The 27,946-nt window shown below is 45.1% G+C and overlaps 2 protein-coding genes across 6 annotated transcripts in view; one reads left to right on the top strand and one right to left on the bottom strand.

The window, feature by feature from the left end:
* The window catches only part of MYH11 (myosin heavy chain 11), a 115,286-nt gene extending 109,504 nt beyond the window's left edge, over nucleotides 1-5,782 (top strand). For 2 of the 4 annotated variants that reach the window (XM_072835897.1, XM_072835896.1), the window contains 2 exons: nucleotides 2,019-2,057; nucleotides 5,073-5,782. In XM_072835897.1, coding sequence (XP_072691998.1) covers nucleotides 2,019-2,049 — 31 coding nt within the window. In that variant the 3' untranslated portion in view covers nucleotides 2,050-2,057; nucleotides 5,073-5,782. The remainder of the gene's footprint in view (nucleotides 1-2,018; nucleotides 2,058-5,072) is intronic. The other 2 variants (XM_072835895.1, XM_072835894.1) reach the window with 1 other exon arrangement.
* Nucleotides 5,783-6,722: 940 nt separating this feature from the next.
* The window catches only part of NDE1 (nudE neurodevelopment protein 1), a 28,048-nt gene continuing 6,824 nt past the window's right edge, over nucleotides 6,723-27,946 (bottom strand). For both annotated transcript variants that reach the window (XM_072835892.1, XM_072835893.1), the window contains exons 2-9: nucleotides 27,093-27,218; nucleotides 25,919-26,072; nucleotides 18,813-18,961; nucleotides 13,102-13,238; nucleotides 11,389-11,568; nucleotides 9,871-9,962; nucleotides 8,787-8,938; nucleotides 6,723-7,954 (exon numbers count right to left, since the gene is read on the bottom strand). In XM_072835892.1, the coding sequence (XP_072691993.1) occupies nucleotides 7,861-7,954; nucleotides 8,787-8,938; nucleotides 9,871-9,962; nucleotides 11,389-11,568; nucleotides 13,102-13,238; nucleotides 18,813-18,961; nucleotides 25,919-26,072; nucleotides 27,093-27,175 (1,041 nt within the window). In that variant the 5' untranslated portion in view covers nucleotides 27,176-27,218 and the 3' untranslated portion in view covers nucleotides 6,723-7,860. The remainder of the gene's footprint in view (nucleotides 7,955-8,786; nucleotides 8,939-9,870; nucleotides 9,963-11,388; nucleotides 11,569-13,101; nucleotides 13,239-18,812; nucleotides 18,962-25,918; nucleotides 26,073-27,092; nucleotides 27,219-27,946) is intronic.

Below are 27,946 nucleotides of genomic sequence, written 5' to 3'. Positions count from 1 at the left end.
GAATCCGGTCAACTTTCCCTTAAAAATATCGTACACCCAAAATCCAAGTGCTCCTTGCCATCCTGGTTCAAACCACCTTCTCCTACCATCTAGATAACTTTCACAGCTTCCTCAGGGGCCTCTGTGTGTCTGTGCCTTTACAGTCTGTTTTCAACATAGTAGCCAGAGGGATCCTTTTTAAATGGAGGTGAGTCACAACCTGCCTTTGCTTGAAACTATCCAATGGCTTCCACCTCACTCAGATTGAAAGCATCATCTTTATGCTGGTTGGTTCCACTAGGCCCTAATGATCTCTGTCCACTGCCTCCTAAATAAGCCCTCCAATTCTTATTGGAGGCAACAGATGTTGCCTCGGGGCCTTTGCACTGGTGGTTCCCTCTGCTTCGAATGCCCTTCCTCCAGCTCTCCACATAGCTGGATCCCTCCTTCCCTTCCTTAAGCACTGACTTATCCATGTTGCCCTGTTTACAACTTCCAACCTCACGCCCTCACTCTCCTCTTTCCTACCCATCTGTCACCCTGTAACCTGCTATTTAGTCTACGTATGTCATTTGCAGCCTTCACTCTGGCTCCGTGAGCACCGAGGTTTTGTCTGTTTATTCATCCCCGGTGTCTGGGATGGTGCTGGGCACAAACCTGCAGTCAATGAGTCAAAGATGATGTTTCCCCAACCTCGTTGTCATACCCCCTTGACCATTCTGCCTTAGTCTCTCACTCCCTGTACCATTGTTGACTTCACGTTGTCTTTGAAATTAACTGTTCTAATCATACACACACCTATTTGCAACTAAAATCTACCACCCCTGTATTGTTAAACCAGCATCACCAGCATTAACAGGTCACAACAAAATTAAAATAAGTGGAAACAAAATAATGAATTCTAGCTACTGTGGCTATAAATTGAGGACTAGGACCGGAGGGCCTACTTTTCAGTTAACAAGGGAGTGAGAGAAGACATTAGCACCAAAAAGACGGTCTCTGACATAATCTGATGTATTTTAAAAAGAGTCGGGAAGGGAATATTGTCACTGTGCAACTGAGTTATCCAGTGGCATGCCCAGGAACCATGAAACCACCTGCCATATCGACTCCAGACTCTGAGATCCACTGTATGAGATGAGGGGAAAGCCAAAACTTCTTTCAGAATGAGGAAGAGAGGGGCTGTGCAGAGTATAGGGCTTCGGGAAGCAGACCCCAGGTCATGCAAGGTGAGGGGCTGTGGGTCCCACTGAGGGGATGGAAGCCAGACATAACCCCTCAGGTCCAGCAGGGGCTTGGGAGCAACCCCCAGGGGGATGGCCAGCAAGAGAGCTGTTCTCACCATGCAGACCCCTGGAATTTGCTCTGCTGGCCACTGGACCCTGCCCTCCTCGGCGATGGGCTGAGCAGTGGGGAAGCAGTCAGCCATTCTGGCTCCGTCACCCCTAAGCTGTCACTGCTCCCTTTTCTCAGGACCAATGATCCTTTTGGCACACACTGAACATCCCCCGTGGATTCTGCCCCAGACAAACCACCCTTCTTAGGCCGTATAGGCCAGTATTGAACACGCGGCTCCTTATGGTCTTAGTAGGAGCATACATTAAGGTGCGGTGCAGACAGATCATAACTTTTCTGCTTCCTGAGTCTTGTCTATGAGCAAAACCTAAAGCCAAGCACTCGAGCTTTGAATGAGGTTGGCGAGCCTCGCCAGCTCTCAGCGGACAAGGAATTGCAAAGCAAGTTTCATAGTTCTCCCGACTACGTAAATCTCAACATGCGCTCCCGTTAAAGCCTGACCGCTGTACCCAGCACTTGCCACAACGCCAGTCATCTCCAACACGAGCTTTTCAGTGGAAACAGTGGCTTACATGTGCCAGCCTAAGAGCTCTTGGTATCGGGTGCTTCACTGCAAGGTTGACTTCTAAGTGCCTTTAATGACTTAATTGAAGTGAATGCCTTTAATGATTAAAAACACACTTAAACGGACTCCCTCTCGTTTGCGGATGATAACCACCAGGGACTCTCTCTCTCTGTTTCAGAGGGCCCCTCCCCCAGGAAACTCCGCAATGACTCACCAGGTATCATGCCTTCTAGCTTCACAGCTCATGTATGTTGTACTCGGGTCCACTTCTTTCCTGCTATCCTGCCCTCCCTCTCCCCCTTTTTTTGGTCCCCCCAAATTGCCATGAGATTGCCGCAAAACCTGAAGGCATGGGTATCTTAGGTCAAAACTCTTTCATCGCAGCCAAGATCAACCGAAGAAGATTTCATCTCCTGACCCATCTTCCTTCCTTACTTCTGCCTTGGCATCTGACATGGCACCCAGTGTGTCCTTGTCACCGTGTGTTGACGAGTGTTTGGAGGCTGCGTGTGTATCACCTGGATTGTTTTTACCTGCCCAAGAGGGCCTCTCTCACACTGTTAGGATGCTTGGCTGTGTGTCTGACAGCTCCACAGTCTGGGTCCATTTCCGGAGAATGGCTTCAAGCTGGCTGGTCTGGCTCACCCATCAGAATTCACAGAGCACAGGTTCATGGTAACCACAGCTCAGCAACTTGTCACACCCCCTCTGCCCCCCGCAGCTGGGCTTTTCACAAACACGTCTGTGAAAGAAATGAGCTCTCGCTGCACGTTGTACAACTGCTGGGGCTGCGTGAGGCTGAAGTAAGGCCTACCTGCTACCTGCATTTCCAGCACGCGGGGGTGTACGCTGGTCACCTTGGAGCCACACGTGGTCCTGGCACAGCTTTTTCCAGGTCTTGTGGGCACATTTTCAGAGTGGGGAGTGGACACCCAACACTCGAGAAAGAACATAGGGCCCTTGACAAGAAAGAGTTTAGAAGCCTTGACTTGTCTGGGAGTCTAAGAGCTTCATCACCTGTGAAGTTAGGCCCTGTGGCCTGGTGTCCCTTTCATCCTCGAGAGGCCAAGTGAGCCCCAGCCGGTGTCCCTTCTGCTCTGTAGGAGAATCTCAGCTTTGCTGCCACTACCCAAATACTTAAGAAGCTGACTGAGGTATTGGCAGGAGCTTTAGGAGAACTTTCAGCCTCTATGACACAGCTTCTGAGCAGCACTCCTGCCAGCTCAGACTGGAATGATGGGACCCCCTGGTTGACGGGGGAACTGAGGTCTTGCAAAGCAAATGCTCATACTCTTGTGCGGATTCTTGGCGCACTACTGGTGCCTTGCACAAGTTCTCTGAGCCCATGAATAGAAGCCAGATTCTCCAGGATCAGACCCTTGCAGGCAATCTTTAGAGGGGTCCCTTATTTCCTGTGAGGCAGACAGTGCCAACCTTTGCCCTGGATTTGAAACCAGTTCCTTCAAGCAGGACACCTGCACTGGCAGATAGGCTCTCAGGACTGGGGGCCGAGCAGGGGGCTTCTGGTGACCCAGGGCTTGATTGACCTCTTAGGTCAAGGGAACACATTTATCACTTGAACTTTAACGTCCAAATACAGACTGTCCCAAGAGATAAAGAGTGCCTGGAGCCTGGAATGGTAGGCGAGACAGTTTCCCAGCCTGAGGCTGTCCCAGAAATTTTGAACCAGGAGGGTAGAAGCAGGAGGAGAGACATGCAAGCAGCAGCTGCCACTTTTTCTGTCCTGTACTCTGAGACCCTTCTCCTGGACCCAGGTTCTTAGAAAGGACAGTGCTAAAGAATACTTTTTAAGGTCTCTTCAAGAGAGAGACAGAGAGTGATGGACAGTGAGTTCTAAGGGCGCTGAGCACCTCCAAGCTTCCCTTGGATGTGAGTGAGGCCGGCCAGAGACTTTAGCTGGGAGTGGCTACAACTTGGGAGAATTCCTTCCTGATAGCTGCCCCTTAGAAAGTACCATACTCTGAACCTGGGCAGGTTCTCCCAACCCATCCATGTTTCTCCCATCCTCGGACCCCAAAAGGCTCAAGCTGAGACTCCCCTCCTCAGCGAGCGATCAGGACACTCTAGGCCTTGCTTAAGCCTCTAATCTTACTTCTCTTGAGCTGCCCCTTTTGACTAAACAATCGATCACTGAAATGGGGCTCTCCCTTGTGACTTGTCTGTCCAGTAACTTCAGGTGGCGAAGCAGGTCATTTTCATCACAGAAAGTCTGTACTCGGCTTAGGCTTCCTAAAATGAGCTAAGACCTGTCCTCCGATTCAGGTCAAACGGGGCCAGATGGCTGGAGCCCAACACAATTATTGGTGTGGTTGCAGAAGAGATGGCAAACGTTTCTTCCAAGCAGAGGAGGTTGAATGCAGGTGGATTCAACTTCTCCTTCTGCCGGCCTGCTTTTCTAAGCAAAGTCTCGCTTCAGGTGCCCCGGGCAGGCCCTGGCAGTAACTCAGGGCATCCAGTACTCCAGACATGGGAGTCCTTAGACAAAGAAACGGGTGTCCTGCCAGAGCTAAAATACCCCTTGGATTAACAGGTCTTATCTAGCAAATATTCACTGTAGCACCTCTTTATAGGCCATGCATGGTGCCTGCATGGTAAGTAAGAATCAGGTAAGACCTCTGCCCTGTGAGAACTCACACCAAGAATTCTGCTCTACACAGCAGGGGGCCCTGCCTTGCTTTAACCAAGAACATCCTTCTGGCATCCACACAATGACCTCTTTCCTTCAACACTGCCTATGTTCATTTCTACCTCCTTCCAATTGAAAACCTAAGACCCCTTCCCCTTTTTCTTTTTACCCTTTGAAGGCAAGGAAGTACAGCATGAGAACATGTTCCCCTTTATACTGGCCCCACAGAGTATGCATAAACCCACGGGAATGTGTCAGCCCCCACTTGACCTCTTTTTTAAAAAATTCTTTTCTAAATAAAGACCCCATCAGACCAGAATCCTATGGGTCATTAGATGACCAAGCCAGATTTTTTTTTTTTAAATGCAGATAGTCTTACATTGAAAAATCTACTCCCCCCGCCCCCCCCATGCAAGCTGATAAAATGCTACTGTACCTTGAGACCGGTCAGGGCTTGACTTCAACCTGAGTATTTGTATCTCATTTGAGTTTGTCTGCGTGTGTTTTTTGCCCCTTGAAAAATCTCTCCCCATCTCAAGAGAGATCTCTGTACTCAATAGACACATATTCTCTTCAATCCCACAGGCGAGGAAACGAGACCGCTTTTGTTCCCTCTAGAAGGTCTGGAGGACGTCGAGTTATTGAAAACGCGGATGGCTCTGACGAGGAAGTGGATGCTCGCGACGCCGACTTCAACGGAACCAAAGCCAGTGAATGAACAACTTGCTCCAAACAGAACAAAACAAAACCCAGTGGACTCTGCTTAGCACTGTCTAAACCCGTCTTCAAATTCCAAACATCACAGACACCTCTCACGATGAATATAAACACCACCGCCCTGAGTCCGGGGTATCATTGGAACTTTTGAGTGATGTACCCAATGAGAAGAACCCAACAGGCAACACAGACACACTCGCTCCCCCTAGCGGTGAATCGTGCGGAGATTCTGAGTTTTTAGGGAAAACATATAACCACAGTAACTGATCCCTGGCAACTTAGTGTACGTGACATGGGGAAAAAATCGCCAAAGTGGGTGCCACCGCCGCCTCCCACTCCCAAGTCATTCTCTAACCTGTGTACCCTTCCAATGTGTCGCGTGGGCCCGTTTGAGTTTTTTCCCCTCCTGGTTAACACACCTCAGACGCACACAGTTCACGGAGACCAAGTGCCTTCGGTAGTCACAGGAATTAAAAAGGAGACACTGCTCCAGCGGGTAAGAGCAGGAATGTTACACTGTTTTATATGCACCCCGATTGTACTTAAGGACACCCTCACTAATAAAAGGTTATAAATCACTGGAATGCAGTCAGCTTTTCTGTTGTTTTCTAGAGTCAAAGAATGGGGGGGGTGGGGGGGATTCTCGTTGAGTTGTTACGACGACCCTGTGAAGTCAGTTTATTCCTCATTCACAAACGGGGAAACTGAAGGCTGGGGAGGTGAAATAAGTTGTCTGAGATCCCAAAGCTGGCCATTAAAAAAAAAAGAAAGAAAGAAAGAAAAGAAAGAAAGAAGCATGTAGAGATGTCACAGGAGTCTGTGTAAAGAGACTTCTCCAACCAGAGGTGGGCAGCTCTAGGCCCCAGGAAGAAGGAATGAGACCGGGAAGCATGTCCTTATCAATCCAAACCCATACAGACAGACATACTGTGAAGAATATAAAACATGCTTGAATTTTAAAGTAAAAAAAAAAAACAAAAAAAAAAAACACAAGACTTCATCCAGCACAGGTCAACAAACTTTTTCTGTAAAGGCCAGAGAGTCAATGTTTTAGGCTACGTACGGTCTCTCTCACATGTTCTCCTTCCTTCCTTTCCTTCCTTTTAAGTAACCCTTTAAAAATATAAAAACCATTCATGCTGCGGGGGCCGTACAACCACCACACTGTGGGTCTTTTCCTTCCTCAGCTTGAGTGTTCTAGACAGAGATCCTTTGCAAAAGTCCTAATTGACACAAAACAGTTCGGCGTACGGACTCCACAGGCCCAATAGATTTGAAAAGAAACAATGCAAACTGAAAAACTCAAGCCAATGACCAAATGCGAATACACCCTGAGCAATAACCCAAATATATCCCAAACACACTAAGAAGCCGACTTGAGGGGGCATTTTTTAAAAGGACGGTTTTGGGGTTTTTTTTTTTTCCATAGTTACTTGGTTAAAAACCAAGTTTTTCACCACCATACGAGCAAACATAAAAGCACAAATAAAGCGACATTTACTGACCACCACCACAAGCTAGTTGAAAATTAGTTTCTCTTGATTTTATTGTTCTTTTAAAAAAATAAAAGTATGTTTTTTACCGATACAGGTTAGAATGTTCCCAGGGTAAGGAACCAGGCACCAGAGATCAATTCTCTGTTGAATTTCAGTAGCACTTGTGAAGTTCTATTTTTAACTCAAGGATATTTTTGCTATTCTTTTGGAAAAATAACTTAGTAAAAAAGGTCATTAAGCTGCATGCATGCTCCTGAATTCATGTGTTCTTTTTTACTTTCCTCCAAAAGCGAGACACAGTTCACAACAAGCAGGGTTGGGTACGTACAACATCCGAGTGGAAATCCCATGTTTGTTTCTTCTTTGACAAGGAAGCTTCCAACAACAATCCTGTGGTTTAATCTTATTTGGAGGTCACCCTGATGATTTTATCAAGGCTTTGAATGAAGTCCTGCTCTTAAGGGCTGAATTCATAAGGCCATGCCACCCCAAAGACTGTCAGGGTCCTGAAGCAAAGGTCAACCTCAGGCCAGGGCAGAAGTTCCAGGAAAACTAACGATCAGGATCGATCTAAAGAGGATGCGAACTTTCCAACTGACTTGGTCTACACAAGATCCCCTCTGAAACAAGCACACCTCCAAATGCCTCAGTAAGAGGCAGATTAAGATGTCCCAGAGGCACACTACACCATAGTTTCTTTTTTAAAAGGCATGTGTCTATTCTACTCTGCTCTCCTAGACATGATTTCATCACACAGACCCTTCCTGTGCCACAGAGCAAAGTTTTGTTCTAGAAGATAGCCTGAGTCTGAGATGGGCTCACATCCCACTTTTACGGCATCTCCAGACATTAAAAACGCATCTCAAAACCATTCGGGAGTCTGGTCAGCTCACAATGATGGGGTAGCCTCAGCATCCACACCTTAGCACCCTTTCCACAGGCTCCGGTTTGTCCCTGTCCCATTTGCAACACACCAGCAAGGAGGATGGGGATTATGATACAACATTTCTTGGGGCCACGGGCGATGGCCTCATTGGCTAATGTGACTGTTTGCTCCTATTTCTCAAACTAGCTTCAAAACACAAAAACCTAGTTTAAAGAGGGGAAGAAAGGTACGATTCCCGCACAGGCACACCGGGGCTTCAGCTTCCGTGGATTTCCTAAAGCAACATCTTGACTACACCCTGGGCTGACGGCAGCGACGGTGAGGAAATATTTGAAGGCGGCTTCCCAAATTCCAGGCGTTTTCCCAACCTTCAGACAGAGCAAACCAAATTAGGTGGACATTACAGCTGTTACAGACTGGCTAGCATTGGGGCCTGCAAGTTCTAAGAGTGAGTATCAGGAGTCAGGAGCAATGTCTCCCTGGGTGTCATTTTTCTTTCCCATGAAATGAAGGAAAGGACACTGGCCACCTAGCTCACACACTGCCAAGGCCACACGAGAAGCCCAGTCACATAGAAGACCCACTAAAGACATCCTCTTTGACAGGGCTGCAAGTTATGTGCATGCCATACAAAACGAGTCTTCCTTTCCCACCAGCAGTCTGCCATGGTGACAGGTCTGCCACAGTGACATGGCTTGGGGGCCAGGAAAATGGTGGCACAGCTTAGAAAATTAATCAATCTAGAAGCTGCCCCTATGCTCCTCAGGTAAGCAAATACGCGCGATGCTGCTAGAGATCAGATTTGTGTCTTCCCATCAGGTGACTAGCTTCAGGAATCTAGTCTGGCTAGAACTGAATGCCTACTTCCTGAGTTTCTAAAGATCTTATTTATTTATTTTTTTTTTTAAGGAAAAAAAAAATCCTCCTCTGGGGGAAGCAGAGCAGTGTTTGAAGCTCAAGTCCCAAGCAAGTGTTTTATACAGGATGTGCTCACAGGGTGACCAGGAGCTGGGGCCGCAGCATCAAATAATGAAAACGAGCCTCTTCCTGGCCATTTACTTTTAACCAGAAGATACCACCTAACTCTGTCTCAAAGGGGGTGGGCCAAGGTTCACAGACATAACCCTGCAGCTTTTCCCAAATGGCTACTGGTCAGGGGTTAGAGGTTCCCACCTGGAATGGAGAGCTAAAGGTACTGACCCTTTATCACCCAGAGGCACGCCGGTGCTGCTTGGCTGTCTCTCACTGCCATCTCTGTGCTTGCTCCCCCGCCCGGAGGCTGGGCCACTTGTTCGATTTGGGGACTGATCATACACAAAATTCCGGCAGGACGCAAGTTTGGACTCCAGGGCCTGCAGAGAAACACATTTTCATCTTTCAAGTTAAAGACAAGAACTCCCCTCTCACCCAGAGCCTGAACACAGACAATAACTTGCAACGGTGGTTCTCAAATTGTGTTATACAGTGGAATTCCAAAGTGGGGCCCTGCAGGGACCTAATGTATATCTAACTTTTAGAGCCACTAGCCTCAGACATTCTTAGGAGCTTCCTGAGAAACTCAATAACCCTGCCAATCATCTAGTTCTGCCTATGGGAAATATGAAATCCACTTTGGATTTTGTCCTAGCCTTTCAAGATTTTGTTTTTTAACTCTCTAAGAAATAAATAAATGAATGAATGAATGAATTTTGCTTATTTATAATTATGATATAATATATAATTATAATTATTTATAAATAAATAATTTTATTCATTCATTTTTAAAGATTTTATTTATTCATAGAATACACAGAGAGAGACAGAGACACAAGCAGAGGGAGAAGCAGGCTCCATGCAGGAAGCCCGATGTGGGACTTGATCCCAGGACCCTGGAATCACACCCTGGGCTGAAGGCAGGTGGCTTAACTGCTGAGCCACCCAAGCGTCCCTCCCTAAGAAATTTAAAAAGAGGAAGCAATTTTTACAATGTTTCTCAGTTCTCAGTTTTTTTCAAATTAAGAAAAAAAACAGACACCAACCAAATTTCTCAAATTCCAAAGAAAAATGGCAGGGAAAGATATGCCCAGGGATCAAAGGGATGAGAGTTAGAGCTCTGGGTGTTCGTCAATAACAATGCCCACAGAATGCCCTCAAATGATGCTATAGGACACTAACAGAACCAGAGTTTTGCCTAAAATGCAGGGAGTCTCTGTTAAAGGGGAGAGGAACTAATCAGGTCACCCCTCTCCGATATCCTGAAACAGGCAAGGAGCCACACCAAAGCCCAGGGAGGTGGCAGTCTTACCCCTACTTTCCGAAGCAGGTCTCCCACAATGTTGAGGGCCGATATCCGTGCTGCAGGAGTGAGGGGAGTCCCACCCATAGAGTCGTCCAGACCTGGGTGTGCAAAAGGAGGGACACGTAATACCAACCCACAGTCGAAAGTTTGTGCACAAACATCCCTAAATGCAGAACCACGGGTGTGAGCGCAGGAAGCTAACTCTGCCCTCCAATCCTAGATGCTGCCCTGTTTCACTTGACAGTTAACTAAGACAGAAAAAGTCTACTTGATGAGCAACCGTTTGCAGCCTTAAAACTACCGTATTAATTGTTTATCTTTATGTGTTATTCTTTTAAAGCAAAATCAGAACAAGTCTTCTCGAAATTCTAGGAATTCCATGTAGTTATGAACATCATCCGAACAAACCACATTTGTAAGGGGGCTTCCTCTCCAGAGCCCCTCTCTCTCCTCCAAGCAGGACCCAAGGACCAGCAGCACCAGCATCATCCTGGTTAGGATGCAGGATCCCAGGCCCTGCCCAGACCTGCTGAATCTTAGGTGCATACCGAAGTGTGGAAAGCCCTGCTCTAGACAGGGATTCTGGAAGTCTCACCAGTCTCTTGATCCCAGGGAATAGGCTAACAGATAAAATAGTCAGTAGTAGTGTGAGCCCTGGAGCCAGCTAGGCCTGGGTCTGAATCCCAACTCTGCTATTCACCAGCTGTATGACCTGATGTAAGCTCCTTTATCAGGGCCTTAGTGTCCTCACCCATCTCCTCACCCATCCCATGGGGACAGCACTGGCATCTTGGCCTGTGGTGAGAATTCAGTGAGGTCATATATATGCAAAGTATCTGAAGCAGAGTGGCTAATGAGCATATACCAAGTACCCAATAGTTGTCTATTGTTGTTACTTGCTATTAAGTGACCCAGTAACAGTCTTAGTTAATCAGCAGAGGAGCTGGGGTGAAAACTCAAATTTTTCTTTCTTTTTTTTAACCATACAGCCCAGGTTATACTGGATTCTACTTCTAGATGGAAATATTGCTGGACTCACAGAATGCTTTTCCATTTTTTTTTATCTGGTTACTGCAATTTTCAACTTTGGAAACTTTGTGTTTAAGTTTAAGGAGAGGATTTCTGGCTTCCAATGAAGACTGGGAATGTCTGCTAATGCAGGAGAGGATTTAAGGAGAGGATTTCTGGCTTCCAATGAAGACTGGGAATGTCTGCTAATGCAGGAGAGGATTTAAGGAGAGGATTTCTGGCTTCCAATGAAGACTGGGAATGTCTGCTAATGCCTGGGGTAGGAGCAGAGTGGCAGCTGCCCCTTCGAGATGAGGCTTCCATTTTCCTGGCCACAGACTCCATCGCTCCCTATTACCTCACAACCAAGCTCTTCTTATCTCAAAGCTTTGCCCCCCACCCTGGGAACACCCATTTGCTCCTTTTAAACACACCCAGTGTCTGTCTCACCCAGAACCCGACTCCTGGGAGAGTTTTGTGAAGCAGAGAAAATCCTCCCAATGGCCATTCCCTTACCGCGTCTGAACGTCCCTGGTGTGTTTAAGCTAGTGCTGGGTCCCCGATGAGCTATGGGAGTGGATGGTACAGAGCCAGTGGCCTGCACAGCTGTGTCTATCCTTTCGGCTTCCACCGAGCTAGGCATGGGGGTCCGGGGCTTCTCCTGCTTCTGCTGCACAGCCAACTCCTGCCGCAAATCTGAGCCAGGACAAGGATTCAGATTAGGTCCTTGCTTCGGGTGATGGGGGGAGGGGAGGGTCAACAGTAGACACTGGTCAGGGAAAAGAAGTACCAGAATGGAAAATCATAGGTGAAACCCTCAATGAAGTGAAACCCAAGGGACCTGGCCTAGTAGGCTTGGAAAATTATAGATGTTTTAAATAAAAACATTAAGGTTTAAAAATTTTTTTAAACTATGGCAGTGGCAGGTCACTACTGCTTTCCTTGTTTCAAAAGCAATTTCAGTGCAATAAGGAATAAATACTAAATGAAAATATGCTCTCCCAGCCCATCCCCAAATGCCCCTCCTTACCCATAATCACTATAATATGGAGAGATATTTTCAATCCTTTTTCTCTGTATTTTCAGACATACAGTTTACATAGATCTCTATTAGACAAATAATAGGAATTCTTATTAAACATAAATAGAAACATACCTACTGACTATGACAGTATATCTTAACCTAACTATATTTATATCTATAATTTAACAATTGTTTAACATTCCAGAAAATAAATCTATGCAACTTATTTAACCACTTCACTACTGATAGGAATTTAAACCACCTTTCAATGGGATGCCTGGGTGGCTCAGCGGTTGAGCCTCTGCCTTCAGTTCAGGGCATGATCTCGTAGTTCTGGGATCGAGTCCCGCATCGGGCTCCCTGTAGGGAGCCTGCTTCTTTCTCTGCCTTCTCTCTGTGTCTCTCATAAATAAATAAATAAAATATTTTAAATAAATAAACTATCTTTCAAGCTTAAAGAGTGTTTTCTTTTTTTTTTTTTTTTTAATTTTTATTTATTTATGATAGTCACAGAGAGAGAAAGAGAGAGAGGCAGAGACACAGGCAGAGGGAGAAGCAGGCTCCATGCACTGGAAGCCCGATGTGGGATTCGATCCCGGGTCTCCAGGATCATGCCCTGGGCCAAAGGCAGACGCCAAACCGCTGCGCCACCCAGGGATCCCCTAAAGAGTGTTTTCTTTTTAATCCCCCTTCTACTGGCTCTATTTTAGAAACTAAATTAATGTTATGAACAATTAATTGGGATGTTAAAAAAAAAAAATCTCTTCTGCACCTAGATCTATCTCCCGAACTGTGAACTTCCATGGAGCAAATGCTGACGGGAATTCAGTGCTCTAAGGCACATGTATCAGCTGCCATCAAGCCACAAAAACAAGTGGGCTAGCACGGAATTCCATCAACACGAATTTTCTCCCCACAAAACTCTTATACCCCTACTGATCAGAAAGCTAGGGGTGGGTTTAAATAACCACAAGGGGTCTTTACAGGGCCAGACATCAGACAGTTCTTAGCAAGGGGTCAGGACTGAGGCTGAGGGCTACCCAGTGTGGTTCTATACCCTCTGACCCAGACTGTTCATGTGCCAAGTGGAGCATGGATTTCCAGCCAAGGTGATGCTGGGCAACCTTGCAGGACAAGCTGTTCTCAGGGAGGGAGAGGGGAAAACACTGGTAAGGGCACAAAGAACAAAGCCATGGCCGCCTGACCTCTGGCTTCATCCTTCAGTCGCTGAACAGATTCTAGGAGATTCTCTTTCTCATCAAGCTCACTCTCCAGGAAGGCATTTCTTTCAATGGCTTGATTCAAACGCTGCTCAAAGTCTTCCAGAGACATGATCGTGGCCCTGGTAAAAAAAATAAAATAAAAATATGGAATTACCATATGATCCAGCAATTACTCTGCTGGGCATATATTCAAGAGAAGTAAAAGCAGGATCTCAAAGAGATAATTGTATACGCATGTTCATAGCAGCATCATTCACAGCAATTAAGCAGCAGAAGTAACCCAAATATCCACGAACAGATAAATAGATAAAGAGAATGTGGCATATACAATTGGTGTTTGAACAGAGCGGGTGAGGAGGATAGTGGTGCCAACCCTTCACATATTAAAAACCTACATATAACTTCTGACTCCCAAAAATTAACTATGAATCATCTAGTATTGGTCAAAAGCATAAACAACAACAGTCAACTAACACATATTTTGTATGCTCTATGTATTACACACTGTACTCTACAATAAAGTGAAAGAAAATGTTATTAAGAAAATCATAGGAAAAAACACATTTATAGTATCAGTCTGCATTTATTTAAAAAAATTCTGTGAGCACACCCACACAGTTCAAACCTGTGTTGACTCAACTGTGCATACACTGGAATATTATGCAGCCTTAAAAATAAAAGAAAAGAAAAGAAAATCCTGTCGCACACTACAACATGGGTGAATCTCAAAGATCTATGCTGGGAAAATAAGCCAGTCACATGAGGACAAATACTGTAGGGTTCCACTCCTACAGAGTACCCAAAGTAGTGAAAAATCAGAGAAAACAGAAAGGGGATTACTGAGGGCCAGAAGGAGCATGGAGGAGGATTTAGTGTCTAGTGGGTCCAAGTTTCAATGTCACAAGATGAGAAAGGTCTGGAGAGCTGTTGCACAATTAGGTGAATATACTTAATGCTTCTCAACTGTACACTTAAAAATGGTTAAGATGGTGAACTTGATGTAATGTGTTATCACAAGAAGTTTTTTTTTCCAACTTCTGTGTAACAGGAACATGGAAGAGTAAAATTAGATAAATCAGTCTGGGCAGCCTGGGTGGCTCAGTGGTTTAGCGCCGCCTTCGGCCCAGGGTATGATCCTGGAGACCTGGGATCAAGTCCCACGTTGGGCTCCCTTCATGGAGCCTGCTTCTCCCTCTGCCTGTGTCTCTGCCTCTCTCTCTGTGTCTCATGAATAAATAAATAAAATCTTAAAAAAAAAAAAAATCAATTCTAACCCTTTTCATACCTTAGCATTCATATGTTAAACAAAAAAGAACTCTTAAGGAATATATTTAATTTTTAGTTACTTCCAATTAGGCCCTGAGTCTCTCAAGGTTATGCCCTTCCTAAAAGTAAGCCATTTCATTTAACAGATCTACAGTAGAAGAACTTTAACAGGCAAATGGCTGGTAGGGCTGAGAAATTACTGTTCTTGAAGTAGATGGTCAAATTTTCCAAATACAACCATTAAAACTTTATAATAAAGTTGTCATGTCTTAGATACAGAGAGAGGCAGATACACAGGCAGGGGGAGAAGCAGGCTCCCTGTGGAGAGCCTGGTGCAGGACTCGGTCCCAGGACTCCGGGATAACGACCTGAGCCAAAGGCAGACGCTCAACCACTGAGCCACCCAGGTGCCCTTAATTTTTTTTAATAAACCTCAGTATTCCATAACTTTATTCATTCTATAATGATGGGTCATTATATATATAATGATATGAATAGGGATCCCTGGGTGGCGCAGCGGTTTGGAGCCTGCCTTTGGCCCAGGGCACGATCCTGGAGACCCGGGATCAAATCCCACATCGGGCTCCCGGTGCATGGAGCCTGCTTCTCCCTCTGTCTATGTCTCTGCCTCTCTCTCTCTCTCTCTGTGTGTGACTATCATAAATAAATTTTAAAAAATTAAAAAAAAATAATGATATGAATATATATGAATGATATGTATATATAATATTCATGATATAATGATGACTTGGGCTTCACCTCTACCTCTTCTGATTCTTTTTTTTTTTTTTTTTTTTAAGATTTTATTTATTTACTCATGAAAGCCAGAAGAAACAGAGGGAGAAGCAGGCTTCCTGACGAGAGCCTGATGCAGGACTTAATCCCAGGACTCTGGGATCATGACCTGACTCAAAGGCAGACACTCAACCACTGAGCCACCCCGGTGCCCCTACCTCATCTGATTTTAACACCAAACAATTCAGCATTTGGCCACAATGGGAATCCTATGTACCTTTAATTTTAAAAAAATATAATGAAATGTAAGACAGACAAGAAAAAGAAAGCACAGACTAACTGCTTTATAAACCTTGGACTGCAGAACGCCCTTCCAACTGTGGCTGATATATCTAACCACAGAGAAATCAAATAACTTCTGGCAGTAACGTAAACAACAAAGCTGGAGGACAAATCCAAACTCCAAATATTTTCAATTCTTATCAAAACATATAACAATCTCCTAGAAATGAAAAACAACCCAATTTAAAAGTAAGCAAAGATAAACAGTTCATAGAAAAAGACATAAAACAGTTCTTAAATTAGGAAAAGGAACCAACATCACTCATAATTGAGAAATGTATCCATTGGTCACTTATACTGGCAGAGATGCAAAGTTTTGAAAACCACTCCGTTAGTGAAGCTATTTGGAAAAGAGGGATTTACATACATACTTGCAGGGAATATAAAGTGATACAACCATATAGAGAACAAATGGGCAATAACTATCAAAATCACATACGCATCTATCCCTTGACCCGGCAATTTCACTTGTGGGAATTTATTCTACAAATAAACATCTGTGCAAGCAATGTTTAGCATTCGTAACAGTAATGCTTATCACTGCACAAGAATGCAAATGTAGCAGATAACCATCCACAGGGGACTGGACAAATAAATTATTATGTATTATACAACACCAACCATACAATAGAATATTATGCACTTGGGGAAAAAAGAACAAAGAATGTTTTATGTCCTGAAAAATCTCGAAGATCTACTGTTATGTGAAAGAAGATGTGCAACAGTGTGTATAGAATGCTCTTTGTAGGAAGGGCAGAAGGGAGGGATAATATGAATTCCCTTATTCCCTATTTGCTTGAATTTGCATTAAAAAAACTCTACCTTTTGTACATTATTTTTGAACTGGTGAATGTACTATCTCTTCATGGTAGACTGCATCACTGGTCCTAATTCTTCACCCTCCCTACATCCACATCCTTGCTATGGCCTCATTGTGAGTGGAATATACTGTCCCACCTCTTGACTTGGACCATGTGACTTGCTTTGATCAATGAAATATGGGTGGAAACAATGGTATGCCAGTGGCTTGCTAAAAATCACACATACTATAAAGTCACGGAAATCAAGTCATTACAGTATTGGTATAGTAATTCACAAATTGTACACTGGACCAAAATAAAGAATTCAGAATGAATCCCAGGATATGTCAGAGATTAACATATGACAGAGTTGGGTTACACTCAGTGGGAAAAATGAGTGTTTAATAAATAGTACTGGCACAATCAGCTATCTATGCATTAAAAATAAATTGGGGGGCAACTGGGTGGCTCAGTGTTGAGCGTCTGCTTTTGGCTCAGGTAATTCTAGGATAAAGTCCCACTTTGGTCTTCCTGCAGGGAGCCTGCTTCTCCCTCTGCCTCCATCTCTGCCACTCTCTGTGTCTCTTACAAATGAATAAATAAAATCTTTAGCAAAAAAGAAGATTGGATCTAGTATCTTGTACTAGATAAATAAATTTCAGGCAGATTAAAAGCATAAGTATAAAACAAAAAAGTCTTACAAAAAACAAATTAAGAGAAGACACACACAAAGGATCAAGGAGCTCTCCCTAGTGAACTCTGGAGACCTAGAAGCTAAAAAAGGAGACATAAACTGGATGATCTAAAAATGGTAATTATTTGTATGGAAAATGATAACAGAGACAAAGGCAAAAGACTAGATTATTCTAGGACAAATATTTTCCATGTAGGACAAAAAGATTAGCAGTGAAAATATACAAAGAGCTCTGACAAATGGATAAGAAAAGAGACCCCATTTCTGATAATGATAAGGTGGCTTGTATCAGACGAAACTTCCCATAGATTACAACTAGAGTCTGGAGACCCTGGCAATAACGGGAGCCAATACAGTGGGTGAATGTTGCATCTCTGTTAATGCTTTGCCTACAGCTCCAGTGATAGAAATCCACCAACACAGGGGAGTGCCAAATTCTCATACAAACTCTTCTCATATCTCTGGCGAACCCCTGGACCATGCATATGCACAGCAGACTTGAAGCAGTCTGGTCAAGGCTAAAAGAATCAAACAGATTTCAGCTTCTGCCCATTAAGCAGAAACAGTTTGTGGAGTGTTAGTTCAGCCAAGTTAACAGATCAAAAAAACAAAACAAAACAAAACAAAAAACCATAATCCATAGTTTCTGTAACACATCATTCATAATGCATGTTCTAGAATTCAAAGTTACTTGACACGTTAAGAACACAAAAAATGTGATCCAAACTCAGGAGAAAAGGCAATCACGGGGACAAATCAGCCCTAAGATAACCTAGATATGAGAATTAGCAGGAAAGGACTTTCAAGTAGCTACTGTAGCTCTGCTCAAAGACATAAAGAGAGGGGTGCCTGGGTAGCTGTCTGTTAAGCATTCTGTCTCTTGATCTCAGCTAAGGTCTTGATCTCAGGGTTGTGAATTCAAGCCCCACATTGGGCTCCGCACTGGGCACGGAGTCTACTTAAACTGATGATGATAATGATAATAATATTAATAATGATGCAGAGGACTGTGGAGGCGACATAAAGTTTCCATATCTTAACAAGAGCATGGGTCACGTGAACATATATGCAATTTATCCAAACTGATGGAACTATATGCTTAAAATCTGTGCATGCCACTATATGCAATTTATATCTAACTTTTAAAGTGGTTTCATTAAAAAAAAAAAAAAAAAAAAAGAAGGCCTGGCACAGAGTAGTTATATAATAAAAGTTAGGATTGTTAGTATTCTGCTAAACAACAGAATGTCAGTTTAGGAAACCCTGTTCTTCGCACATGCTTACCTTAGGGCAGTATCTAGCACATGCTTGTCCTTCTGCCTGGGATGTTCTCACCTCATAATCTTCCTCCCCTGGATGATGCCTATGCATCCCCTGGTCTTAGCCCAAATGTCACTTCCACTGGGAAGTCCTACTTAACATTTACCTGCCAATGGCCAGACTAATGCATCCTATCACATGCCCCCTAGACTTGCAGCACCTACTGCTGTAGTCAAGTTGCACTTGGGGGGTGACTGGGTGGCTCAGTTAGTTAAGTGTCTGCCTTTGGCTCAGGTCATGATCTTGGGATCTTGGAATCCAGCCCTGAGTTGGGTGCCCTGTTCACAGGAAATCTGCTTCTCCTTCTCCCTCAGTGCCTTTGCCAAATCAGGCTCAAGCTGTCTCTCTCCAATAAATAAATAATCTTAAAGAAAAAAAAAGTTGCACTTATCTGTCCATTGACCATTTCCTATAAGGACACTGGCTTGGCTCCCTGCTGAATTCTTTATACTCAACCCAGTGCTTGGTACCCAGGCACTGGGGTCAAACAGTAAAGACAAAAGGCTCTAAAATCTGTTTTCTCCTTCCCGACGTACCGTTTTGCTCTTTCCAAGTCGTCATTTGCTTGCTCCAGCTCTCTGATGTATTTCTGAAGTTGATCCTTAATTGCTTTGGTCTGGGCAAGGTCATCCTCCAAGGCTGAAATCTGCCGGTAGCCTTCGGAGTGCTGAGTTTCAAACTTCTCCTGGAGGACAAAATTGACACTGAGGGTATGATTTAAGTCTTCTGATAAGCGGTGTTCACCTTCCTTCCCTGTCATTTCCTTAAAAATACTGAAGACTAATCCTTGAACATACATTTTCCTGCTGGAAAACACTGTTGTGTTTTGTTGTTGTTTTGGTGTTTTTTTTTTTTTTAAGATTTTATTTATTTGAGAGAGAGAGAGAGAGAGCGAGCGCACGCAAGAGCATGAGTGGGGTGAAGGGCAGAGGGAGACACAAACTTCCCACTGAGCAGAGAGCCCGATGTAGGGCTCCATCCCAGGACCCTGGGATCATGACCTGAGCCAAAGGCAGCCGCTTAACCAACTGAGCCCCCTGGGTACCCCGAACACTGTTGCTTTTAGCACATGAACATCCATTTCTCCCTATGTGTGCAGTTCAGCAGCATCCTGATTTATTTAGGGGATTTAGCTCTCCCTTATTATAGGATCTTTATGGGACCAGTCTTCACCTCATCCTCACAAGGAGGCCCCAGACATTCTAGCAGCCTCCTGCCACAGCCTGGGGACAAGCCTAAGATCAGCCAGCAGAACCTTCTCTCCACATGGATCATGACCATGTGAGGGCAGACGGCAAGAACAGGGAGCCACCATTCAAAGCTGTTATATTCCAAGTGCTTCCTGTCTCCTGGCCCCGTAGCATCTTGCATCCTGCCCCCTCCATAACTCGGTCCCTGCAGCCTCTGGGTGTTAAGAAGCCCCTGACAATCTTCAAAGCAATTATTTTGCTCAAAGCATCCACAACCATAGAAAGCCACACAAACTTCTCCAACTCTCATCCACAAGGGCAACACAAATCTACTTCATGTGACATCCCTGGATCGTGTATCAGGAATCACAATGACTTTGGATGCTTGTGCCTCGCCCTAAGAGCAGGAAACCATGAACTTAGTCTGACAACTGTTCTAACTTTGTGATCCAGGACACGCCCCTGCAGCATGGGGGAGTTAGAAGGGACTTCTAGACCTTTGTGGGAGGGAGGGAAGGAAGGAAGGAAAACAAAACAAAACAAAAAAACCCCACAACTTGTTATTAATTACCAAAAGTTGCTTCTCCCTCTTCCTGTGTCTCTGCTTCTCTGTGTCTGTCATGAATAAATAAATAAAATCTTTAAAAATAACAATAGTAATAATTACCAAAAGTAGCTCAGTGTCATCTGACTAGTGCTTTCCAAGGCAAAAAATAGTCAAATGACTTTGCGATCTGCTGCTGCTCAATTTCAGCAGCTAACATTCATCGCATGCTTACTCTGGGTCAGCTTCTGGGCTCACGACAGTACTTATATTGGCCCATTTAATGCCACTTCAGAGATGTGAACTGAGGCTTCTTCATTAACCCAAAGCCAACTGGGAGCTAATGACTGAGCCAAGATCCAGTCTGGGCCACCAGGGCTTGTGCTCTTAATTTAAAAAAAAAAAAAGGTTTTATTTATTCATTCATGAGAGAACACATCGAGGGAAGCAGAGACATAGACAGAGGGAGAAGCAGGCTCCCTGCAAGGAGCCCCATGCAGGACTCAATCCCAGGACACAGGGATCACGATCTGAGACAAAGACAGACACTCAACCACTGAACCAACCAGGTGCCCCAGGGCTTGTGCTTTTTTTTTTTTTTTTTTTTAAGATTTCATTTATTTATTCATGAGAGACAGAGAGAGAGAGAGGCAGAAACATAGGCAGAGAGAGAAGCAGGCTCCATGCAGGGAGCCCGATGTGGGACTCGATCCCACGACTCCAGGACTATGTCCTGGGCCAAAGGCAGATGGTTAACCGCTGAGCCACCCAGGGATCCCCAGGCTTGTGCTCTTAAAACAACTATACTAAATTGCCCTCCAACATTTCCTTCCAGAACACACAGGTATTGACTGGTCGTACACACACACACACACACACACACACACACACACACACTCTGCTCAGGCTTCTCTTTCAAATCACCTTCCTTCACCCAACACCCCTACTGCTTTCCCTTCATCTACACACAAAAGAAAACACTTCACTCAGCATAATACCCTCCAGTTCCATCCACGTTGAAGCAAGGACAAACATTATATGTTCTCATTCATTTGGGGAATATAAATAATAGTGAAAGGGAAAATAAGGGAAGGGAGAAGAAATGTGTGGGAAATATCAGAAAGGGAGACAGAACGTAAAGACTGCTAACTCTGGGAAACGAACTAGGGGTGGTAGAAGGGGAGGAGGGCGGGGGGTGGGAGTGAATGGGTGACGGGCACTGGGTGTTATTCTGTATGTTAGTAAATTGAACACCAATAAAAAAAAAAAAAAAAAAAGAAAACACTTCCCACAGGAAAGGCCCAAAGTCTACTTAGAAAGTTTGAGGGGTCCTGGCTGGCTCAGTTGGTGGAGCATCCAACTCCTGATCTCAGGGTTGTGAGTTCAAGCCCCACACTGGGTGTGGAGAGGACTTAAAAAATAAAATCTTAAAAAAAGGAAAAAAGGAAGTTTGAAAAACAGATGAACTCCTCTCTCCTCAATCAAGTAAACAAAGGTGTTGCTAATCTGGATGCGTCAGGAGAGTGACATAATGGTGCCTGGGCCAGAGAGGTGTGGTGAGAGCACCGTGGGAGAAGGGCTCCCACGGAACAAGTAGATCATTTACAAGGCGCTGACAGGGAGGGCATTCCACATCCTCGCTGCTCGGTCCCCTCTGATACTCTGTTTCCTGGCCGGGAGCACAGGAAGCATCTCCACTCAGGCAAGGAGGGGCCGACCAAGCCCCACGCCCGGGAAAATTCCCAGGGCTGGCTCTGATGGCTTCACACCCTTTATCAGGGTGCATCACCAAATAAAACAGAAGCGTAGAAGATCCTAGGTCAGTAACCTAAATTCAAATGCAGCTTCCAAGATGATGTAGTTAAGGGGCTTCTCCACCGGCATAAAGATTCAAATGATGCCCTTTGAACTTAGGGACATGAAAAGCCATTGCTAAATATTGTGCTTTCATTTGGGGTTAATTATAATAAGCTGTCAGCTGATGGAGGCCTCAACAGATGCTCTGTTTGATCTCTTACAGGCCTTTTTGTTCAATTTGTGATGAATAAGCCAGTTGTCAAGAAGTCTGACTGAGTTGAATACATTTCTCTGAGTTACTGACAGATACTTGCTGGCAGCAGTTTATTTATTTTTAAAGTAATCTATACCCCAGCATGGGGCTCGAACTCACAACCCTGAGACCCAGAGTCGCATGCTCCAACAGTGGAGCCAGCCAGGAACCCCCCTGGCAGCAGTTATCCTATTTCCCTGCATTTCTATTTCTTTCCCGGCTCTATGCTCTGCACCTCATGCATCTATCATGTGGCTGTCATGAAGAGGTCTTCTGCAGGTTCAAGGGCTCTGTTGGGAAGCAGTTACTTCATAATTGCGCAGTATGAGCCTGCCTCCATGGAAGGCCTGTTCCCTCTCCCGACTCTGGTTCACAGATTTTACTTCCACGCTGCTTCTTGCGTCCCTGAGTCCCTTCCAAGTTAAGCATGGGAATGATTCCTTAGTGCCTATGGCAGGGGTCAGGTTGTTAATCAAATGAGTGATGTGGGCCAGGTGTAGAGAAAACAAGGGACACTTATACCTCAGTGTCAGAAATGGAGGTGGGGGATGGTTGTGGGAACTCAGATGGACTGGTGAACAGTGGCTCTGTCTCGGCAACCACTACGTGGTGTTTTGTTGGTGTGGAACATTGCAGGCCTGGTATGGCCAGATCTGCTGGTTCTCAAAGGGAGTCAGCAATCCAGATTTTTATACAAAGCCTCACAACTTTGAATATTAAGTACTTAAGTAGGGGCATCTGAGTGGCACAGTCCGTCAAGCATCTTACTCTTCATTTTGGCTCAGGTCATGACATCAGTGTTGAGACTGAGCCCCACGTGGGCTCTGCACTCAGCGTGGATTCAGCTTGAGATTCTCTCCCTCTGCTGCACTCTCCACACACATCCACGCTCTCTCTCTAAATAAATAAAATCTTTAAAAAACATTAAAGACGGACACCTGGGTGACTCAGTGGTTGTGTATCTTCCTTCAGCTCAGTCGTGATCCCAGGGCCCTGGGATTCAGGGCTTCCCCACAGGAAGCCTACTTCTCCCTCTGCCTATGTCTCTGCCTCTCTCTGTGTCTTATGAATAAATAAAATCTTAAAAAAAAAAAAAAGCAAAACAAAACAAAAAACACTAAAAGATGTAAATTTTATTACCAAAAGAATAAACTGTAAACAAACCCTCAACTCTAGGGAATAACAGCATGCTGAAGGTCGCCTGGGTGGCTCAGTGGTTGAGCATCTGGCTTTGGCTCAGGGCGTGATCCTGGGGTCCTGGGATCAAGTCCCTCATCGGGCTCCCTGCAGGGGAGCCTGCTTCTCTCTCTGCCTATGTCTCTGCCTCTGTGTGTCTCTCATGAACAAATAAAATCTTTAAAAATAATAGCATGCTGAAGTATTGACGGGCAAGTGTATAGATGTAAGTCACTCTGAACTCCATCAGAAAACTAGATTGATAGATGGATATGATAGGTAATAAAAAGTCAAGCATGGCAAAGGTTATTAGTAGAGCCTCAGTGGCAGATAAACCGATGGCCACTGGAAAAGTCTTTCAAACTTGCTGTGAGCATGAAAACTGTCATGACAAAATGTTGAATAAAAACCACCAAAGGCTAACAGGCGAAAACATCTGTGGGCCAGATTGATCTGTAGATGGCCAGTGTGGGCTCTGTGGTCTACAACATAAAAAGCTTATGCTCAGCTCTGAGGTCTTTGGGATCTTTCCTCTGCCCCTCCCCAACCCTCAATCCCCAACCCACTGGCTGGTTCCACTTTTTCCCATGCACTACTAAAGCCAGGATTCTCAAGTCTGCTTGATACCCATTCCTGTGTTTATGGAAGGTCCAGATTAACTCTTCACTAACCCCTACACCTTAACCTGCTGGCTATGCACACACACACACACACACACACACACACGCACACAGACTCCCCTCACCTTCAACCATCAGATCAAATCCTTCCCAGCTTCCCCATGAAGCTGTCTCCAGCTCATGAAGACCTTTCTCAGAAGGATCTCCTGGTCAGTACTATGTAATTGGGTATCTTAAGTGCTTTTTGGGGTTAGGTTTGTCTTCTTCACAGAGCTTCCGGAATACCAGGAGTGCATCTCCCTTCACTATCCACCATACCTTACCCTTGGTTCTTTCCTCTAGCACCTCATTAAAATTTACAAGGGGAGCTTTATTTTTAAAAACTGAAGGGGTGCCTGGTGGCTCAGTCAGTTAAGTGGTCGACTCGATTTTGGCTCAGGTCGTGATCTCTGGGTCCTGGGATCTATCCCTGCATTAGGCTCCGTGCTCAGCAGGGAGTCTGCTTCAGGATTCTCTCTCCCCTTCAGGCCCTCTCCTTGCTCACTCTATCTCTAAAACAAATAAATAAATCTTAAAAAAGACATGCGACATGCTAGGTGCCCCCCCAAATACATTCAGACCAGGAACCTCAGGGCAGAGGTAGATTCAGGCCTGATTTTTTTTTAAGATTTATTTATTCATGAGAGACAGAGAGAGAGAGGCAGAGACATAGGCAGAGGGAGAAGCAGGCTCCCTGCAGGGAGTGATGTGGGATTCGATCCTGGGACTCCAGGATTATGCCCTGGGCCTAAGGCAGACGCTTAACCTGCTGAACCGCTAAGCCACCCAGGGATCCTACAGGCCTAATATTCATGAAACTAGCCAGGTGATCCAGCCTGGCAGTGAGGGCTGAGAGCCGGTCTCCAGGGCACTGTATGAGTGATTATCTGCTAAGCCCTATAAAATGTCCAAAAGGCAGTCTTTACTCTTGGAACCAGTGATGCTCTAGATACTTGGCAACATCTGTAGGTATTTCTGGTTGTCATCATCGGGGTGGGGGGGGGTGCTCCTGGCATCCAGTGGGTGGAGACCAGGGATGCTATTAAACACCCTACAATGCAAAACTTCACAGAAAGCTACTGGACCTCAAAAGTCAGGAGTGTCCAGGCTAAGAAACCTGCTCTAGACTGGCACCGTCCTATAGAACTTTCTGTAATGATGGAAATATTCCACCCCTCTCTGTCCAATAATGATACCCACTAGAGACATGGAGCTGTTTAACAGTTGAAATATAGCTAGGATAATTGGGGATTAAATTTCTTTATTTTAATTAACTTAAAATGTCAATGGCCACAGGTGGCTGGGGGCTACCACAATGGGCAGCATAACCTAGGCCTTGTACAATACAATGATGAGCAGATCTAGTGACACCCTATACTCTAAAAATGTCTATCTTTGGGCACCACAGTGGCTCAAGTTGGTTAAGCTTCTGCCTTCACTCAGGTCATGATCTCAGGGTCCTGGGATCAATCCCTGCGTTGGGCTCTTTGCTCAGTGGGGAGTCTGCTTCTCTCTCTCCCTCTGCCCCTCCCCCAGCTCGTGCTGTCTCTTTCTCTCAAACAAATAAAATCTTAATATTTTTTTTTTTAATTTTTATTTATTTATGATAGTCACAGAGAGAGAGAGAGGCGCAGAGACACAGGCAGAGGGAGAAGCAGGCTCCATGCACCGGGAGCCCGATGTGGGATTTGATCCCGGGTCTCCAGGATCGCGCCCTGGGCCAAAGGCAGGCGCCAAACCGCTGCGCCACCCAGGGATCCCCTAAAATCTTAAAAATAAATAAATAAATAAGAACATCTACCTTTCATATGCCTTGGGGGGTTGTGGTAGATAGCTAAGGATGACCATGTGGACACATGTGTGACTCGTTTCTCATAGAGCTCCTCCCAACAGGGGCAAAAAAAAGAGTTCTACTACCATATGCACCCAGCAGGCCAGCAGGCTGGCCTCCCACGGCAGGGCTCACTTTCCCAAGCACACACACCAGGCGGGAAGGCTGTCTAGACCTGCTATTTCCTCTCACCTTGATGGTTTCCAGCTCCATACGAAGGCGGTTATTCTCCGACAGGAGGTCCCTGTTCCTGGTTTCAATCTGTTGCAGCTGCGTCTCCAATTCAGCTTCATATTCACGGCTTCCCTCCTGGAATTCTCGGAGTTCCTCCTGCGTGTTCTCTGCCCTAAAAAATTCCCAGCTGTGTCAGGCAATCATTTACTGAGCACCTACCGTGCTGCTGAGTGTTATGCAGACCTTTTGAGGCAGAAACTCTCCTTACCCTCATTTTACAGATAAGGCTGAGCTGAGTAACTTGTCTCAAGGTCATAGGAGTCAGAAGCAGAGCTCAGACCTGAACCTAGGTGTTCCTGACTCTGACTCCAAAGCCATTTCTTTACCAACCCACCCTCCGCTCATTCATTCAACGTATTTTGTTTTTAAACTCAACGTGGATAAATAGACTTAGGATTGCATGCCCTCTGCAGATTTACTTGTAAGCAGAAATTGGATCTAATATAAATGTTTGCTTATCCCCACGGCTGCAATGTGCCCCCACCCACCCCCAGACACTCAATTCCAGGTCCTCAAGCCTTAAAAGTCAAGCAACATTTTTTTTTAATATTAAATCTGAATTATCTTTAAGTCCAAGTAAGAATAAGGAAATTAGAGGAACTGGAATAAGACCTCCAGGTGGAGAGTAAAAGAGTCCATGAGAAACAAAGAAACAATGCTGAACACACACACATACACACACTCTACTCCCAGATAGGGACACTGAATTGTTGGCTTCAGATCTAAAATCTGCAACAGCCCATATTGTCAGGCACAGGGAGAGGTTCTTTCCTCTTGCGTGGGGGAATGACCAGATATGGCATCTGGAACGGATAAAATCCTGCCAGAAAATAAGATGGGAAGGAGCACAGACAGCAGTTTGCTTAGGACCCTAGGCTTTGGCACTCACATTCTAGCCAAGCCACTTACTGCCTGTGTGACCTTGGTGGGCAAGTTTATTTGCCTTCCCGGAGGCTCAGTTCCTCATTTGCAAAATGGGGTAATAATTGTTTCCTCAGGAGGCAGTTTGAGATTTAATGGACAGAGTGTGTGTAAGGTCCTTTACAGTGCTTGTCACTTAAGAGGCCACAAAACACATGGTTGCTGCCACCCCAATGGGAAGAAAAAGCAGGGTCGACTTTGGAAGACTGACCTCTGCTTGTAGGTCATAGCCAGATCTTTCCAGTAGTTCGCTTCTTCCTCCTCAGAACTGAAAGTCTTTCCAGAGTCTTCCATTGTGAAAACAAAGGAAGAGGTCACTCTCCTTGTGGCATGGTGTCTAGGAGAGAAAGCTTTAATATTATTACCCATATCTGGTTAAATAGCTGATCTTTTTTAAGATTTACTAGAGAGTGTGTGCAGAGCACGAGAGGGAGTGCATGAACAGGGGGAGGGTCAGAGGGAGAAGCAGACTCTCCACTGAGCAGGGTATCGGACACACATGGGGCTCAATCCCTGGGACATGAGCCAAAGGCAGATGCCTAACCTAAGACTGAGCCACCCAGGTGCCCGTAAATAGATGAGCTTTAATGGGGGGGGGGGGAACCTCCTGGATTTTATGTTGGATTAAATGATAAAACATTGCCAAAAACTGAAACTAAACCCAGACAAAATACAGCCCACCCACATTACATTCCACAAATTGACAAAACTACCAAGACTGTATTCATTTCATGGGGAGAGAGGGGTTGCCAAGGGAGGGGGGAAAGAGGTGAGGACATCGCCTGAGGTTCTAGTTAGACAACTGGTATACCACCATCCCCATCACCAGTAATAAAGAATATGAGAAGGAAAGTCTTCAGGGCATGAGAATAATGAGGCCAGTTTGGGACATTTCTAGTTTGACATGCTTGTGACACATCCAGAAGCAAAAGATCTGAAACTCTAGGGTGACACAAACTTAAGAGTCCTGAGCCTGTAGCTGCTTCTTCCCTTTTTCTTGTGATGGAACTGCTGGAGAATCTAGTGAGGACTATTTATGGAACTCTGAGGAATGCCAACGTTTGA

This window comes from Canis lupus, chromosome 8 (assembly GCF_048164855.1).
Source record: "Canis lupus baileyi chromosome 8, mCanLup2.hap1, whole genome shotgun sequence".
NCBI lineage: Eukaryota > Metazoa > Chordata > Mammalia > Carnivora > Canidae > Canis > Canis lupus.
The sequence above is the reverse complement of the archived record's forward strand: the minus strand, read 5'-3'. Positions and strand labels throughout refer to the sequence as shown.